The following is a 19,415-nucleotide window of genomic DNA, read 5'->3' as shown; positions in this document are numbered from 1 at the left end:
TGCTGCAATTACATTGTACAACCCAAAGAACCACAAGCTCTGATGCTAACATTCAGTTTCAAGCATTTATGGCAGAACACCTTAACTTTCTTTCCAATTGAGAAAACCCTCCTTAAACCTTTCTGTGTCTCAATATCTTTGCAAAATTATTTGTATCTTAGAAGATTACTGCCAGCACATCGCCAGAATCTACCTTTACCTTTTTCAACCTTTACCTTTTTACTCATCTTGACCAGTGCTTCTATTTAACAACAAATGCATTACATTAACAGGCCTCAATTTTATCTATTACTGTAGTATGTACCAAAGTCTGATATTTTTTCATACTGTTCGGGAGTTTTTTAAGATTTCAATACCTTGAATATTTCTACTCAAACCATTTGGATACTGTATGCTATACTAGAGGTTTCAGCATATATTTTGTTTGCATTCAATACATGGTTACAAAAATATTCCTCCCATTTATAAGCCCCTATAAAACACTCTTCAATTTCTTACCAATGCGATCATATCTTAGCATTACCAGCTTGTCTTCAAGTCGGAGTCTTTTTACATTAAAAGAATAACCTGTTCCTGCTTCACTGACCATTCTCACAAGTATATACCTAGAATAATAACATCAAGAACACCTTTTTATTTTCTGTCATTCATTTTTGTCTTTGTGGTGCATGCATGATTGCCTATTAACATATTTAATTTAGAATTTCCCTATTTTCCACAATATTTTTAGATTAAGATTTTTTAAAATAAGACAATTACTTGCAATGAGAAGTCCCAAAAGCAAGCCTTTATTATCTATCTCTTTTTCTGTTGTAGCCCTGTATATCCTACCAACCCTCCGTCCCACCAATACCTATAAAGAGCTACTGGGGAAACGGTGTGAGGTGTATGCAGTTTCATTATCCACCTATACTGGAATCAAGAAAGCAATTCTCTAAAGAACTGAACTGGCCACATTCTATATACTGCATTAGCTCTTAAATATAGAAGAATTAAAATGCATAACAGACATAACTAAGCATGCTGGTTTTATTTCCTACATTTCTGCTTCTACCACTACATCAACCTGAGAGATTAAAGGAAAAGCTGTGTTCACTTAATATTTACTTAAATGAACAGCTCTTTTTCAAATAATCTCAGACTACGATTTCTTAACAATTATTTTTGATACAAATGGCAATCCATTACAGAAAGAACCCAACTGCCATTAATAGCACCAGTTATTTGTACTGTACAGTTTTACAGTAGTAAATGCAATTCAAATGTTTACTTACTTTGATTTGGTTTTCTTGGCCACTGGCATTGCAGAATAAAAAAGAAAAAATATTAAAATGTTTTTAATTACCAATATACCAAATTATTTCTACATATATTTTATTTTGTTAAACCAACTAATAATCTAACCTATGAGCAATTGACAATTAAATGAACTAAAATATAACCTGACTTAAAACATACAATATGATAAAAATCAAATAACATATAAAATTTAAAAAAAATCTATTAGCTAGGCGGCAGCATAGCAGTCACTCAAAAACTAAGAATGGAAATTAATTAAAAGGCCTGGGAGAACAAAAATATCTCTACCTGGCACTAACATGCAACCAACATGGGTGTCTGTCAAGCCTCTCTACACAGGGGATTTCATAAAAGGGGTACCACCGCAGAAAAGGCTCTTCTCCTCTGTAGAGACCCACCTCATTTCCTTTGGTGAGAAGACCTGGTGAGAGGAGGGTCTCATTAAATGATCTTAGAGTCCAATACATATAGAAGGTACTCACATTCAGGTAACCTAGTATTAAGCTGTTTATGACTTTAAAGATCAAAACCAATATTTTTAATTGGATCTGAAAATGAGCTGGCAGCCAATCTAGATGGTGAAGAACTGACATGTTTGTACCAACTATCTCAGTGAGCAATCTAGCCTAGTGAGCAGTCAATTTTGAATTAACTAAAGTTTCCAGGCTGTTTTCAAAGGCATACAACACATTGAAAATCCAGCTGTGGAAGAAAAATGAGCAGCATTTAAAACCATTTAAATAATATTCAAAAAAAATGACTCACCATATTTTTAACATACTTTTCTAATGCAAATTTAAAGATTTCAGAAGATATAGTTTATTTACTTAGGTTGCATGCCATCTATTCTTGATGACTACCAATGTCACTATATAAATATATAGTATATACATTTTTTTTATCCTTTCAAGTATTTTGACTCCTGGATGCTGTCAATAATTCCTGAACAGATTCCAGAACATTCCTCTACCTGTGCCATACACTTCAGCAGAAGGGCAATGCCTTAGGTCCCTCCTCTGAAACAAGGTCATTTTATGAGACCCAGGAGGCATACTTTTTTGTGGTGGCACTTGCCTTCTGAAACAATCTTCCCCAACTTACAGTTGTCTCAAACCTTGCAAGCCTTTAGAAAGGCAGTGAAGACCTGGCTTTTTCCTCAGACATTTGGATTAGAATGAGTAGGATTCCCACCTAGTGACTTGCAATAAATGTAACTCCCTGATTATCAATAGTTAACTGTTTTCTGTTATCATTACCATTATCACATTTTGCTTTTAGCACTGTTTTTTGTATGCTGCCTAGAGTTACAGTTCTTGACATTCCAAGGTCCTGTATACTTACTAAAGCTGCTGGCAGCCGTAGCTCTGTAACATCATGACTGCTACAACCTCTCCCTCCCTATGTAACTTTGCTCAGTAGTCAATTTCTCATCTTTTTAAGAATATAATTTGTGTATCATTAAGCCATAGTTCATTAGTTGTATTTGTTAAAGCTTTCCGGATCGCAAAATTGAATCAGAGGCATTGCTTTTAATATTGGGGAAAATGCAGCACCTCTGTGCTATTCATTAAAGCTGGAATTGAGGAAATTTGCATGGGCAGGCAACGTTGCAGTTATATCACAACGTCTTTTTCCAAGACTGTGGGTGCAGTTGCATAGGGCAGCCCTTTGATGCTAGGAAAAGACGTAGCTGTTATCAAACAGACGCAAACGGATTCTGTAGAAGTCGCCCACATTTTCCAAAAGCACCCTTTCCCTCCCTGGATCCCTGTACGTTCATTAGCTTTTCTCCGCTTTTCCCATCTTCTCCCTACTTCAGTGATAAACCTTAACAGATTTATCTCAGGAATGCCGGAGAAAGCAACCTCCGTTTAGCCTACACTCTGTGCAGAAAGGACGATTAATGTATATAAAAATCTCTACTCGATTCCCAAATGATGGGATAGGTTAGTGCAGGGGTAGTCAACCTTGGCTCTTTTATGACTCGTGGACTTCAACTCCCAGAATTCCTGAGCCAGCTTAGCTGGCTCAGGAATTCTGGGAGTTGAAGTCCACGAGTCATAAAAGAGCCAAGGTTGCCTACCCCTGGGTTAGTGTAACCACAATGTAGGACCGCGAATCACTAAGCGGCCGATCCTCCAGGAACCAGGCAGACAGAAAGATTAGAAACGGGACCTTCGCCCTGCAGCCACCCCGCCAGCGCTAAAGGGAGCGTGGACCAGCCTTAATGAGAAGCGTCTTAAGCGTTTTAAGAGGCTTAATCCAAGAAGTAACCTCGGGTTCCTGAGCCGTATTCCAGGGGAACAGGGCAATGGGTTCCCACCACGGGAGACTTGGTACTGTTGCACCCGCACCACACGAAACTTCCCCAGTCAACTCACAATTGACCACCGTCAGAAACATGGCAATGACGAAAACGGCAACTAAACGGAACCGCCTAAAAGACTTCAAATAACCCCGACCGGCGAGCCGTAAACACTTCCAAATACTTCCGGAGCGTGAGCTCTTTTACTTCCGCCTCGCTAAAACCCCGCCCCCTGTAATCGGAAAGACCGGGCTTTATTGTAGAGCTCGTCCTCTTTCTCTGTGAATCGGCCGACTCCTCCCTCTCTGGTTGCTCTGGCAACAGCTGGTCTCTTTCGGAGCCTTTAGCCAGCAGAATATTCATGTTGACTTCCTGTGCTCCATCTTGGTTGCTAGATTCCAATACGAGGCTTCTGGAATAAAACACTACTAGGCAGAACAGACCAGCTCTTGGTTTGCCTGAGAAGGACCTGATAAGGAATGCAAATTCTTTTTCAATTTTTTTCCCATCATTGTCATCGGACCATGGTACCCATTTACCCATCCATGCACATGTAATAAATATGTATGCTTATCCAGATTAGGGATTACCCATTTTTTGAGATTCCTGCCACAGAGTTGCCACGGTGATTTCATGCAAATCTAAAATACTATTGGCTAGCCCAGTGATGGCGAACCTTTTAGAGACCGAGTGCCCAAACTGCAACCCAAAACCCATTTATGTATCGTCGGGTGCCAGGTGGGCATGGCCCATTGGGTGGCTGTGGCTGTGGCTGTGGTGGTAACAGCAGACTGGGTGGGACTAAAAAGTTCAATCAATCAATTCCAACTTTGTGAAATCTTTTTTTCCCGCGAGAAGTTGAAATTGATTGATTGATTGAACCTTTTTTTTTTTTGCACATAGTGGCGGAGGCCTAAAGTGAAATGGTTTTATAAAACCCAGCTGAAGGCCTAGGACTGGGGTGATGGCGTGCGTGCCCACAGAGAGGGCTCTGCGTGCCACCTGTGGCATGCGTGCCATAGGTTCGCCACCACGGGGCTAGCCTGAGGCTCAATTTGTTAGGCAAACCTTACCATTCAGTTCTATTTATATTGTCCCACAGGTGTTGAACTGAACTGAAGAAGCTTCTTGGATGAAAAGCGAAATGTTTTCAAAGAAAAAACAAAGTCCAGTTGCCTTTTGAAAAAGCACTTTTGGGACAACCATGACCTGGATGATTGAGAATCTCCTGGATGATTGAGAATCTCCATAGACATTCTATTTATATTCAAGTGACTTCTAAGTATTACAAGAGAGGAATCTACTCATTATTGAATTCTTCTTTATGGCCCGTTAGGGTCAATGCTGTGCATTGTAGGTCCTTTCTATTTTACTATTGCTTTAGTCTGCTTCATCCTTTTTTATATTTTTGTAAACAGTACCTGATTTGTCGAAGAGGTCCCTAGATATTTCCAAAGAACAAACAAATATTAATTAGTCTGTTGCACCATGTAGAGCTGCAACCTAGCAAACTTTTCAGGCGTGAACAGGAGACAGGGAAGCATATAGTTGAGATACAGAAAGGCACATCTGCATAGCAATTCATAATATGTCAACAGGATTGAAAGCTGGGAAAATACTTGTTTAAATATGATGAGGTTACCAAATTTGTTAATGAACATCTGCAAGGAAACCACAAAGGTCAGAGAGTACCAAGGACTCCACAGTTGTTCAAATAAGAATTTTTTTATATCTGTACTTTGATAGTGGAAAAACAAGTATTATAACAAATCTGAAGACGAGAACTTCAGAAACACAAATGGGAGTCTTTACACTATGAAATAAGTTAATTACCTGGATGAAAAGTGGAGTTAGAACAAGGGGTTGAAAATCAATAGTCCAAGAGCATATCTACATTTTAATACCAGATTATAACCAAAGACTATTGAATCCACTGTTTTCTTTATAACTGCTTCCAGGTGGAATCGTTTCTTTCCCACCATTATTCCCCAGCATTTGGATATCTGGAGACATACCATCCCTAATCAGTAAGTAGCTGATTGAGTAATAGCAATAGCACTTGGACCTATATATCACTTCATAATGCTTTACAACACTCTCTAAGTAGTTTACAGTGTCAGCATATTCCCCCCAACAATCTGGGTCCTCATTTTATCGACCTTGAAAGGATGGAAGGCTGAGTTAACTTTGAGCCATCAGTATCACACTCCTGGCTGTGGGCTGAGTTAGCCTGCAATACTGCATTCTAACAACTGCGTCTCCACAGCTGCTGGTAATGTAATTTATATGTCACAGCAAAAACTTCCCTAAAATGGCAGTTCTGTCATTACTAAAATATGAATCCTATTGAACATACCAGTAGGACTTTAACTGAGATTTTAGCTTTTGTTGTTCAAATGTAAATAACAACAACAACAACAATAGAGTCGGAAGGGACATTTGAGGTCTTCTAGTCCAACCCCCTGCTCAGACAGGAAACCCTATTCCATTTCAGACAAATGGCTGTCCAGTCTCTTCTTAAAAACTTCCAGTGTTGGAGCATTCACAGTTTCTGGAGTCAGGTTGTTCCACAGATTAATTGTTCTAACTGTCAGGAAATTTCTCCTTATTTCTAGGTTGCTTCTTTCTTTGGTTAGTTTCCATCCTTTGCTTCTTGTCCTGCCTTCAGGTGCTTTGGAGAATAGCTTGACTCCCTCTTCTTTTTGGCAGCCCATCATGGACCATCTTGGATCATCATATTCCATTCCAATACCAAATAGGTCACCCACACTATAAGTTTATCTAATCATTGTTGGGGTAATATGGAGACTGTGCACAATAGAAATTCATTACTAAAGCAATGCAGGCAGTCCTTGACTTACAATGGGTCAATTAATGAGTGTTTAAAGTTACACTGGTCTCAGAAAGGGTGGTTTATGGCCCATACAGTACTTTTGGCCATTGTAAAACATTGTGCTGACAGCCTCAGGTCACCTGACTGCATTTCAGAGGCACTTGGCAACTAGTTCACATTTATGATCAGTTTCAGTGTCCCATAGTCATGGGACTGCAGCTCATTTGGGAGAATAAATTCACTTAATGATCACATGCTTCAAACGTACAACTGTGTGATTTACTAAAAACCATTGTAAAAATGATTGAAAAATCAGGTCAGGTGGGTACCCCAACTTATGACAGCAACGACTTATGACTTAAAATTTCAGTCCCAAACATGGTCATAAGGTAAGGACTACCTGTAGATAGATGATGCTATCAGACGTTAGTGAGGATGTTGCTGTGCATGTTAAATGAGGTTTATAGTTGAACTTAAAGCAATCGTGCAAATTCAGCCTTTCAGTAGAGCTGTCAATGTGTATTCCATTATGCAATATCATGTAAGAGCTGACAGTTGCCACTTGACTGATGACAATGTTTAGATAAAATATTTTAGTAGGAGCTAGGATGCTTCAAGAACAGAATAGGTGCTTTATCTTGTCTCCATCCTCTTTCCTTGCTGATTAATGGATTTATCCATCTTGTAGACAGCATGACCTGTACTAGAATGTACAAAAATCTGTGTTAGCTTTGGGAAAGAAATTCTGTGTCATTAAGATTTCCTCTAGAAATTTGAGAGAGAAATCTACTGGAATATTACTGTTGTGAATTATCATCTAATGCTCAACCTATAGGCACATGCATATATATAAACTATATTAGATAAATATTATAAGCTTCTAATCACCTTTTAAGGAAAGGAAAACTTTGTTCTGCACTACAAAACCTTGTAATGAACACATAACAATGTATTAAGATTAGTATCTGACTAATAAAATAGAAGTATATAACTAAATTTTACTTGTTATATTATATCATAACATTGATTGGGGTTGGGAATGGGGGGAGGGTAAAGGAAGAGAGACAATTGCCATTTGGATTTTATATCCCAGGTGCTGAAATATCTTGGGAACCTCCCTATAACATACGCAAGGTCTATGATTTCATCAGAGCCAAGCTAAACAACTAAAAGAGGTAAAGTCTGAGTAGGTAAATCAGAGTATTTTTCATTCTGCTTGTAGATTAGATTAGATTAGATTAGATTAGATTACCTTTATGGTCATTTTTTCCTGTGGGCACAATGGCACACATTAAAAATGAAATGTAGTTGCTTCCTCTCAAAGTGTACACATACATAACACACATTTAAAACATACTATATATAACATATGTATAGACCAGGGGTAGGCAACCTTGGCTCTTTTATGACTCATGGACTTCAACTCCCAGAATTCCTGAGTCAGCATAGAATTCTGGGAGTTGAAGTCCATGAGTCATAAAAGAGCCAAGGTTGCCTACCCCTGATATAGACCTACACCCTTACAATAAGAAACATATAACTATTAATCACTGTCCATCTTGAATACATAACGGAAGGAGGAAGCTTTAGAGTTCACAAGGTTAATACTGTATGGGAAAAAGCTGTGACTGAATCTTGATGTTCTGCTTCAGATACCACAGAGCCTCCTCCCAGAAGGTAACAAGGAAAACAGGTCGTGAAGAGGAGGTATAGTGTCCCAGACAATCTCGCAGACCCTGCTCAAGCAACGCTTCTGTGCTATATCTTGGATGGGAGGGAGGGAACTGACAATGATCTTTTATTATCATTTATTATCAAGTAATAAACGCTATAGCAGGAGGCTGTTTTACAGTAAATACAATGGGATACAGTAATTATTTTCCCACACATAAAAATGTAATATAAGAATTAATAATAATGTTCCAGGTCCTTGAATGTTCTGCAGTTATCAGTGCAACAAATATGTCAGCTTGACATGCTGAATGCACGTTAATGAGGCCAAGAACAAATGCATAATAAGAGCTAGTTAATATGGTTTTATATGGCATAAAAACAAATAGATGGCAGTAAAACTAAGTTCTGGAGTAACATGACATCCTCACTCAAAGACAATTTGAGAGGATTCTTGGAGGCCCCTCTGGTTTGATTTTACATGTTGTGCCTTGTTTCTATCTGTTATATATCTTGTATCACCATTCAGGATAGTCCTTTTCAAATCTAGTTCCATTGTATAAAGAATATCAGAAAAGAAGAGGGATCATTAATGATAATGAGACAGCCCAACCACTAGACATTTTTTACTTCATTTGGAGCAAAGGCTGAAATAGGATTTAAATATTAGGATTACATTTTAACTGATAGGAATATAAAGAAAGTATTTCAGTGGAATTATGAATTAAACTCTTTTACATCTCAAGAAAGGATCAACAGAAATTTCTCCAATCGAACTTTAATTTTGGGGTCAGGGAGGGAGTGATGATGGGTTTGAGCTTAGGAAATAAGATGAAATACGTAGGCATTTGCAGCGAGGAAAGTTGGCAAGCAACAAAACATGATGCAAAGACCCCAACTTAGAACTTGCATCAGATGTTGGAATTCAAGTAACTATGTCATGATGTCACCAATAGCATGCCATCATTTGTATATCATTGTGGCTAGTGTGAACATGAGCTGGCCACAGGGTGTATAGAAGTGCAGTGATTCAAAAGAAAATACCAGCTTAGTTGCAATTTGAGCAGACTAAGAAAAAAATTGACTCACTTCCTTCCCCCCCAAAAAATGACAAGTCGGAATCAAATACCATAGTGATGCAAAGCAAATCTCTGGAAATACTTTTAAAACTGAGCACATTTTACAGGCAGCCGGGTTTTCTTTTTCTCTTTCCTTTAAAAAAAAAATTGCAATAGGAAAATATTCCTATTTTCCTAGGAAATAGGAAATATATCTAAATTGATTAGAGTGACCAAATATTTCCCCATATTTTTGTTCAAGTAATTTAAAGGTACAGTTCTGTTCCATATAGTAGCAGGCAACTGCTACTATATAAAATGAACAGAAAAAAAGGGTGGACTTTGAATGTGAAAATCTTGACACAGCAGTTCCACTCTCTGTATCAGCAACCATTGGAAAAAAGCACACTGGTGTGTGCAGATGTTCACTAATGGTAATCAAATAGCCATTCCACTGTAACAATGTTACTGTAAACACATACACATGTACACACCCACAAAGTCTGTGTTGTGCAGCATTGAGAAGATCAGGTAGTCTGGATCTGCCACAAGTCTGAAGAATAGTTGGAGATGTAACACAGATAGAAATCTCAGTAATGTGCTCCCTAATAGTCATGGCGTAAGAAAAGAATTATTAATAAAATAATACCTTTTAAGATTTGAAAAAGCCAGCCTTTTTACTTTCATCTCTGGTTTTCTGATTAGACATTATAGTATGTAGAATATAACCATTTTATAGAAAAACACTAAATGTGCATCAGTAATATTCAGGAATAGCCAGGTAACATCAGTCATACAGGGAGGTATACTATGAGACACAAATAAAATGGCAGCGTTTAGATTTCTATTTGAATCCTGTTCCAACTATATTAGATTATGAAAAGGAGAAACTTTTTCAGAGATGCCCAAAATAAAGCTAGATTTTAAAGGGATTACTGTAACGAGCAAATGTGGGCTTAATTCCTCTAGCTGGATCTTGATATTCCTCCAGCTTGGACTGCCAAGTGACCAGAGGGGAAAACAAAACTGACCTAGAAGAGGTTTTATTTTATTTGTGTTTAAGGCTAGTTGCCAAAAAAACAAGAAGAAATATTTTCCCCGTTTTGGTTATCTTATGTTTAAAGCTGTACCCTTCAAGAGAATAGACATGTTTTGCATCAAACTTGGCATCAGGACATGCCTGATACTACCAAGCTCCATTCCCAAGGCAGTCCCAAGCACCACCATGGATGACAAAAACCTTAGATGGCCGTTCTCCTTCTAGGCTTGTGTATGTATTACAAGTCCAGATGTCAACATTAAAGAACACTCTGTTCATAGAAGCAAAAGTAGAGGCATGTTAGGAAATGTTGAGATTGAACCTGTCTGAATTTACCCCCTTTTGTACATTAGATCTGATTAGATCTTTCTTCTTCTAAGTCTAATGGATTGTAGGTTGGCCAGAAGGATTTCTTTCTTCTGGTAAATCTTTATCCTACAGTTTCTATCACATTGTTTATGCTAGCAGGTGATACTTCTTAATGCATGACAAAGGGCTAGCTAATAAGTGTGACTTCATTTCAGTAGCCAAGAAATGGATTCAGATGGTAATCTTTCTTCTTCCCAAAGCTCTGGAGACTTGTTTTTCTTGTCGGTCTGGAATGAGGAACAGACATTTATGGTCTCTGCCAAGATCCCTTTGAGACTATAGGTCTCTCTGGAATTCCAGTGAGATACAGCCATCCACTGAATTTGTTAATACCGTGACACCTCATATATTAAACCTTTTATTTTAGTGTATGGTTAGTATTCTTTGTAAATATTGAAATCCCCTCAACAATTTACATTAAGACTGGTCTAAATGTCCCATTTTTATATCCCATTGGAATGAAGTCATACAAATACTTAAGTCAAATTGTAGTTGGCTGGATTTGCTTAACCTGGCTAATCTTCATAACAGGTTTCACATTTAATATTTTACTATGTTCTTACACATACTAAACTACAAACTACTCAGGCTCCATTAACTAAATGGATGATGTAAAGCATGCTAATGTGATTTACTTCATGGTTCAGTGTATCTCATGGGAAACCTGGAAAACTGGGCCGAATGAACCACAGTTCATTTAACCATGGGTAAGTATGTAGTACATACCCAAATTGTTTCCCCATTTCTTACTCTTAATTTGTCCTGATTCATACGACACATTAAACCACAGTGTAGTTTGATTGGTTTTTGGCTTACTAAATACAGTCATCGTGAAATCATCATGATAAGGCATCATTTAGAGCTTAATGTATTGTATAAACCCATCCAGTTTTGTGTTCAATAAAGGATGGTTAAAAATTTGCTTAACATGCTGTGAAAATTCAGTTTCTTTAGAATTATGAATAAAATTAGGAAAGAATAAAAAGGAAGAAATTATACTATAAATTAGACCATGTGAAAGTCACAATCTATCAGTATAAAAACCAATGATTTTTAGATCTGAGCAAGAAATAATTGATAGTTTTTCAGAACAGAGAAAATACTGCTGGAGGGGGGAAAGGAAGGGAGTTATTTGGGATCACATCAAGCCTTTTTCCTGAGTACAGAAAACATAAAGCTTGTCACGTTGTGTTTGAGATGTTCCCTTTTAAATTTTATTTACTTAAACCATCATTGTGCACTTGATCCGTTTTGTGCCTTCAGGATGTAACAGGCTCCCTATTCACTGCCAAACAGGTGTGGTTATGTTCCTGGCAGCAAATAAGAAGCCAAGGGAGTCACCTGTAATGTTGGCAAGGAAAAAAACAACCCTCCACCTGTAACCACATTGTTAAGGTGAAATATTAAAAAGAGAGAGGAAAGATGAGTGGTTGGCTAAATATACCAGAACAATGGAAATATTGGCCTGGTGCTTGTATTTTCTTTGTGCTGTTAATTGTCTGTTATCAAAGACTGCTCAGTAAAAAGTGAGCAGAAGAGCTTTGTGCATGAACTTTTTCTATAATTCCCAACAAGAGTTCATTTCAATTTCCCAAGTCAATAAGCAAGCTGCCATAAATAAAAATAAAAATGCAATTTTACTCTGCAGCAGTTAATATCTATTTTTCCATATTATATGAAATAAGTGTTTCGTACTATTCTCTGCTAGTCAGAATGTATCAGTACTCACCTAGTAACATCTTAAAATGATTCAGCTGAAATAGGTCTAACAAGGATCATCAAGAGATTGGAAATGAAGAGCTATGAACAGAAGTTGAAGTAAGTAGGTATGTTTAGTCTTAAAAATATATGATGGCGTAAAATATCTACATTAGTTTCTGCTATCTAATCATTGCCTCAAGGGTACACTCCATCTTTATTTCATCCAGGAATGATTGATTGATTCTTCTTAATTTTCTTTAGTATCTGACAGTTGTCACACTAAAAACAGACATGTTCTTTATCATCACAGAATACAAATTGTCTCACATTCTAGGAAAGCAATTTTTGCTAGTATTATGAAAATTTCAAAATGATAAGAATGTTTGGAGAATGGAGTCAAAGATCTAAAGAGATTTAGAGTTTCGATTGGTGGATAGTTACAAGCAGAGATTCAACAACCTGTTTTCAACATGCTTTAATTTAGACATTGCTCTGAGCAGGGGAATGCAACTGATGGCCTAAACTACTCTTTCCAGTTCTATGATTCTAAGAATTAGCACACAGAAATATACCCAGCCAATAATAATCAGTTGGATGCCATCCACTCTGGCCCTCTCCTGATGCCTATATAAATAAATGCTTTTTATCTTGACAATCCATATCTCCAAGAACACAGCAGTGATATTTCTGATCTTGTCTGCTCACCTTGTCCATTGCCTTCCCATTCTTTTGCTTCTCTCATCCAAGCATAGTTATTTTCCTAGAACAATATCCATCTATATCATATGCCCAAAGTATGTTAGCTTCTGCTATCTAATCATTGCCTCAAAGGAACATCCGTCTTTATTTTACTCAGGAATGATTGATTGGTTCTTCTTAATTTTTTTCTTTTTTGTATCCAAATCCTTAATTCAAAGATGTCTTTCTTCTTTATGCCTCTCTTTTCAAGACTTACATTATCACCAGAAAACAATTGCTTTAACTATTCCGACATTTATTGATATAAAAATATTCTTATTTTCATCATATGTTTGTCATTGTCTTTCTTTCTAGGATTAATTTCCTCTTCAATTTTCCAGGATGTTGTTACAAATTCCAGAGCTGGAAGAGATGCCGAATGATTACCCAGAGGAATTCAAAATCTTACTACCATGATTTCCATATCATGTAATTCATTATTTTATTATACTTAAATCTGCTGCATGTATATCAACATCATTTCTGAGCCTTTTTTTTCTTTACTCTGGCTCATGATTTCTAATCCAGCATCCTAACCATTATCCTTTATGCCTTAATGTGGTAACAGTACATGAACACAATGCCAGTGTAATGCAATAGTTAAGAGTCATGGTATAGAAATAATGAAAGCTAGGTTCAGATCCTGATTCAGTCATGAAGCTCGCAGCATGGGTTAAACCTTTCAATTTAATCTGCTGGAATTAAAAATTAGCCTTAACAGATATAGAACATACAGTGCAGATATCAGGCCTAGCCCAAGAACGATGTTAACAATCCAACCAAAGTTCAGTTCTTTATTTGCTTACACCATATAGAATCTTGCCAGATTAAACCTATACAGGTAGTCCTCAACAGTTCATTTGATGACTACTTGAAGTTATAACAGCACAGTAAAAAGTGTCTTATGACCTTTTTTCACACTTACGACCATTGCAGTGTCCCCCATGGTCATGTGATCAAAATTCGGACACTTGGCAACTGACTCATGTTCATGATGATTGCAGTGTCCTGGGGTCATGTGATCAGCTTTTGCGCCTTCTGTCAAGCAAAGGCAACGGGGAAGCCAGTTTCGCTTAACAACCTAGTTACTAATTTAACAACTGCAGTGATTCACTTAACAACTGTGGCAAGAAAGCTCATAAAATGGGCCAAACCCCACTTAACAAATGTCTCACTTAATAACAGAAATTTTGGGCTCAATTGTGGTCATCAGCCGAGGACTACCTGTACTAGACTGACCTATTGGATATACCTTGGGAGATTCTAGGCCATGCCTATCCTAAATGTCTTCCTCTTCCCATGATCCAGCTCTGGACTCTGTTGTTATCTTGTCTTGCCTGCCTCCTTCTTGGAATATGTCCCCTCCTTCCCAGGAACCGGCTGCGTTACTCTAGTCTAGTCCATCTCATGATGCCACTTCCCAACCTAAAGAGTTGGACAAACTCTCGTCCTTTCCAGAGGACACTGATGTCTGTAGGCCAATGGGAAGTTCAAGGAACTGTAAGGAACTTGCCAATGGTTTATTACTACAAAAGCTGTATAAATCTGTCAGGAAACCCACAAGATTATCAAATGAGAAGAACACCTTATTTCATTAGCTTCTTTGCATAGAGTTACAGATCTAGAGAAAAGAAGGTCTCTTTCTTCAATTATTGCCAACAGTATTCTCCATAACCAAGTGGTTTACACCCCAGATATGTTCATTATGGATAATCCTGATTTACTCTGCCACCATCAAAAGCAGAAAGAAACAAGCTGTGCAGAGTGTTAGACAATAAGAAACAATCCTTTGGCAACTTTAGGAAGTATATCTAGATCTGCATTTCCCATTATGTTATTCTTTTGGTATGTTAGGACTAACCCTGAGAATTCCATTAGTCACATTATAGAAAACAAAAGAAAGGCCATACAAACTGAATACTGTTTTTTGTAATTAGAAAGAACACCTTGCTGTAGGACTGCACAAGAAGAAAAATAAATAATCTGGTGTCATTGATCAGTCAAAGTAATATAGGTCCCTAGCTACATGTTTCATTATAACCTGCTACTTATAAATTAACTCAAGAATAATTTGAGGCAAGGCATACACCCCTCTTCAAGCAAAAAGAGTGATTAAGACTTGCCCAATCTGTAATTCATACTCTAATCCATGTACATAGTTGTTGCTATATTGCTGATTTCCTGGTTCTCCAAAATTATGTCAGAAAATCAAGAGAGCTTAGTATACTTCATTCAAAGTGGAGTATACTAGGATTGTGCTTGGAATACTAGCTTTTCCCCTTTGATCTTCAGAAATTCAGACCAATTGTCAGTGGAAGTAATATGGTCTTACATGGGAGGAAATGTTTTTAAGCCTTTTGTGTAGTGTGGGTCATTATTGCTAAAGAGATTTCTAACCAGGGGGCAAATTGTTCAATATGAATCAAATCTATATATAGCTGCAGCTCCTAAGGGGGTAAAACCAAGGATGGCTCTTATCTGACACAAATACCTTGAAACACTGACATAAACCTCAGTCTCTTTCTTCATTAATCATTCAAACGTCTGTTTATGGTAGAAGAAAAACCTGACATCGAAGTTGCCTCTGGAAAGCTTTATTACAATTATCTTAAAGTTCATCATGAGCTGAGTCTCCCAAACAGACCAACACATCTCTCTGAAATTCATATTTCAAATGCCATTGAAATATTTTCCAGGTCTGAACTCACATAAAAATCTAATATTATTTCAGATGTCAATTGTTCCACTGCTCTCTGCCTTCAGTTCTTCACTAAGAACAAGAGACTAGTTTTCTTAATGGAGAAAACAATCTGCCCTTTTCTGCTGTGGAGCCTAATATAACCATGTAACCATTTTGGTTATTTTTCTTTCCTTTTAAATTTTTTATGAGAAGCCCATAGAGTGAACAAAGAAGAAAAGATTATTGATTTATTGTATGGAATAGAAAATTGTGGCCAAGGCATATAAGTTCTACTTTTATACAGTGCATTTTTTCTTTGTTGTTGCTTTGTTATCTTGTTGTGTTTTATTTTAATGCAGAGGGATATATAAATAGTTTAAATAAATGACTTAATGAATGCACACTTCCCCTGAAAATGGCTACATGGCCTTCTAACCTCTTCCTCTTTGACAATTTCAGCACTATCTTGTCTGTGGCTTGGGACAGCATTTTCAAATTCTTGCTACTTGTGACTCTTGGGCAAAAAAGAATATATTAAGAGTATGCAGTGTGTGCTTTAGATTAAATTTCTTAGCTTGCCTAACAGAACAGAATAACAGACTTGGAAGGGACTTTGGAGGTCTTCTAGTCCAACCCCCTGATGAAGCAGGAGACCCTATACCATTTCAGACAAGTGGCTGTCCAATCTCTTCTTAAAAGCCTCCAGTGATGGAGCACCCACAATGTCTGAAGGCAAGCTGTTCCACTGGTTAATTGTCCTCACTGTTAGGAAGTTTCTCCTTAGTTCTAGATTGCTTCTCTCCTCGTTTAGTTTCCATCCATTGCTTCTTGTATTGCCTTCTGGTGTTTTAGGATAACCATGCTTGGAATAAAATTGGACTTTGGTTACGTTTGTGAGATGTTGGCCTAAGACAAGTCTAATTGACTTTTTTGTTAGCAGGGAATGGTGCAGGTGAGGAGGTAGAACTAAAGCTGGTAACCTAATCCACACTTTCTCTATCTTTTCCTAATTGTACCCATGATGGGTGGGTAGAATTAATATCTATGGGTCATCTGAGGTAGCCATATGATATGTAGGTATAGACTGTAGGAGGAATTAATAGTAAAAAGCATATATTAACAAATGAAAGGCAAAAAAGGAAAATAGCTTGGTGGTGTTTCTGTGAAATTAAGATAAAAGAGGAGGATAAAAAAAAAATCTAAATGAAGATTGATAAATCATTCGTGCAAGTGAAAATATAAGGAACAAAAGGAAAGTAGGGAAAAGAGATTGGCCCATGCGAAGATGCAAGAAGAATGAATAGGAATGAAAAGTGTTCAATGAGTAACTACTTAGGAGAATCTCTGCTTTGAATATATGATTTAAACATAATTGTGAAAGCTACTTCAAAAAAAAAGTAAAAGAAAAAATGATGTTACAGAACATCAAAGAAGTGTGTGAAGTTAGGCTAACAAAAAGTATGAAAAGAGACACTTGGTGGAAAAAAGTGAAAAAAGCTGTGTATGAGGAAAATTCACCGATATGAGGATAATATTGAAAATCGTTCCAGAAATATAACATTCAAGAATGATTAAAGGTCTTGAAATGCAATTTTGCTGTTGTTGGTTATGGTGGGTCAAGCATGGATTTGGAAAAACTTGAACATGAAAGAAGGGACAGGGTCAAGAGGAATGGGTGATTATGAATGTGGTTTATACAGTATATAAAACTAAATGACCAGCACAAAAAAGTATATTGATGTGACTTGCTTTTACAGAATGAATGAGTGAGGATCACATTACAAAAGCCCAGAAGAAAGGGAAGATTGAGAAAGTTGTGGTTTGCTGGAGTTAAGAGCCTCAAAAAGAGATTTTTATATCAAATAATTTTTCTTTGTGTGTTGGAAACATCAATACACACGGATTGCTCTTAATCAGACAGTACTGCATTGTATTTATACATAAGTGGGCTACAGTACTGAAATGGGCATTGTCTATATGTAACTGTTCATATTCCCCTCCACTCTTACTTGATGTTTTTCAGCTATTACTGTTTGAATCAATTAATGTACTGATGGAAATAGGAGGCCACATTCCCTTGAACATGTAAAGATTTTTTTTCTGTTTTATTATATAAAAATAATTAAACCAAGTAAGTAAACTCTCAGACTGAAGCTGTAATATAGATTTCTTCATCACAGAATGCAAAGTTCAAGTAATAAAGAAATTACTTAACTAGGGCCCAAAAACAGTCAAAGAATAAAAGCTGACCAGATTTTTAAAAAAGTTAAAAGAGCAGTATCTAAAGATGATCTATACTCTGTCTGAACAGCTTTAACAAATCAAAAGGAGCAAATATGGCAAATCTTGTGAGGATGATTTTTTTTTAATAGATAACAACTCATTACATGAAGTGGTAAAAGAGGACGTTAAGAAGAAAAGAAGAACCAAGTTTATGACTTGGTATATTGTGTGAACATATACCAAGGCTGGAGCTGGGTTGGGCTGGGACCCAACCATTACAACGGGAAATTCAAATAGTTTGTTACTTTTTGGTTGCTTATTACCCAATAGTGAAGAGATAAAGCAGAGAGGGTGTCTCGGAGCTTGACGTTCCTAAGTAACAGTTTGGCACAGGACCTTGAAATGCATCTGCCAACTTCTGGGAGTTGCAGTACTCTAAAGTGTGCTCTCCCAAATGGCTGGACGTGCTGCACTGTTTTCCCAGTGCACACACGGTGAGGACCTTGTGGTTTCAGAGGAGAGGAATGGAAAATACTATGCTGTATCTCAGAAGCTGCTGGACAAGACTTGGCAGAGAGTACAATGTGGTCTAGGGACAGGATGAGCAGAAGAGGCTTTGGGTGGGCCTCACGGTTGCTAGGGCCAACAAGATTATTTACTTTTATTTTCAGAATAGCTTAGAGGAGTGAAGTACAGGGCTGGTTTGCTGACCCAAAACAGCATTTGATTCTAAGAATCCCTTCAGAGCTGAAATTAAACTCTTTTCTTATCCAAAATATTTTTTTTTTAAAAAAACCTGCTTAAATGCTTATGTTCTTTAGAACAGGGGTCCCCAACCCCTGGTCTGTGGACCGGCATTGGGCCGTGGCATGCCAGAAACTGGGCCACACAAACAAGCAAAGTTCCATCCGCAGGATGCAGGCAGCATGCGAAACCACACCTTCTCCGGTCCGCAGAAAAATCTCTCTCCACAGAACCAGTCCCTGGTGCCCAAAAGATTGGGGGCCGCTGCTTTAGAACAATACTTTGCTTTCAAAAACTGATTGTGCTCCAGTCCAAATGCCTTATCTAGGAAAGAACTTTATTCCTAAGGCTTAGGAGCTGAAATTGAGCTGAAATATATATTTTTTAAAAAAATGCTTACATCATTAACTCACTGCTTTTCCAAAATAGTGTTTTATAGTTTTTTTAAAAAAAGATTGTTCCTCTGTGCTGAAACAAAAATCATTACTGTGTAGTGGGGCTGGCCAAAAACCTTTGCAGGAGCCTGCCTGGGGAGAGGAAAGCTTGGACAGCTGCTGCCAGTTTTGGGCGCGGCGGGTGTGGATCGGGCGGAAGGAAAGAAAAAGGAGGAAAGAAAGGGGGTGGGGGTAGTTGCTGTTGTCAGAGAGAGACCAGGTGAAGTCGAAGAGAGATTTGAGGTTATAGCTGATCTCTTTCTGTGAAGGAGAGGGAAGGAGAAAGAGAGAGAGAGTGAGAAGGTGGAATTTTACTGCTTT

The 19,415-nt window shown here is 37.5% G+C and overlaps 1 protein-coding gene across 2 annotated transcripts in view; it reads right to left on the bottom strand.

The window, feature by feature from the left end:
* Positions 1-3,788, bottom strand: part of MRPL33 (mitochondrial ribosomal protein L33) — a 5,876-nt gene extending 2,088 nt beyond the window's left edge. Inside the window, exons 1-3 of one of the 2 annotated variants that reach the window (XM_015816648.1) lie at positions 3,681-3,788; positions 1,275-1,296; positions 499-605 (exon numbers count right to left, since the gene is read on the bottom strand). In XM_015816648.1, the coding sequence (XP_015672134.1) occupies positions 499-605; positions 1,275-1,296; positions 3,681-3,702 (151 nt within the window). In that variant the 5' untranslated portion in view covers positions 3,703-3,788. Of the gene's footprint in view, positions 1-498; positions 606-1,274; positions 1,297-2,640; positions 2,718-3,680 lie in introns of those variants that run through there. The other variant, XM_015816649.1, reaches the window with a different exon arrangement.
* Positions 3,789-19,415: the final 15,627 nt, after the last annotated feature.

The sequence above is a fragment of the Protobothrops mucrosquamatus genome, unplaced genomic scaffold (assembly GCF_001527695.2).
Source record: "Protobothrops mucrosquamatus isolate PMUCROS unplaced genomic scaffold, P.Mucros_1.0 scaffold473, whole genome shotgun sequence".
In the NCBI taxonomy this organism is placed as follows: domain Eukaryota; kingdom Metazoa; phylum Chordata; class Lepidosauria; order Squamata; family Viperidae; genus Protobothrops; species Protobothrops mucrosquamatus.
The sequence above is the reverse complement of the archived record's forward strand: the minus strand, read 5'-3'. Positions and strand labels throughout refer to the sequence as shown.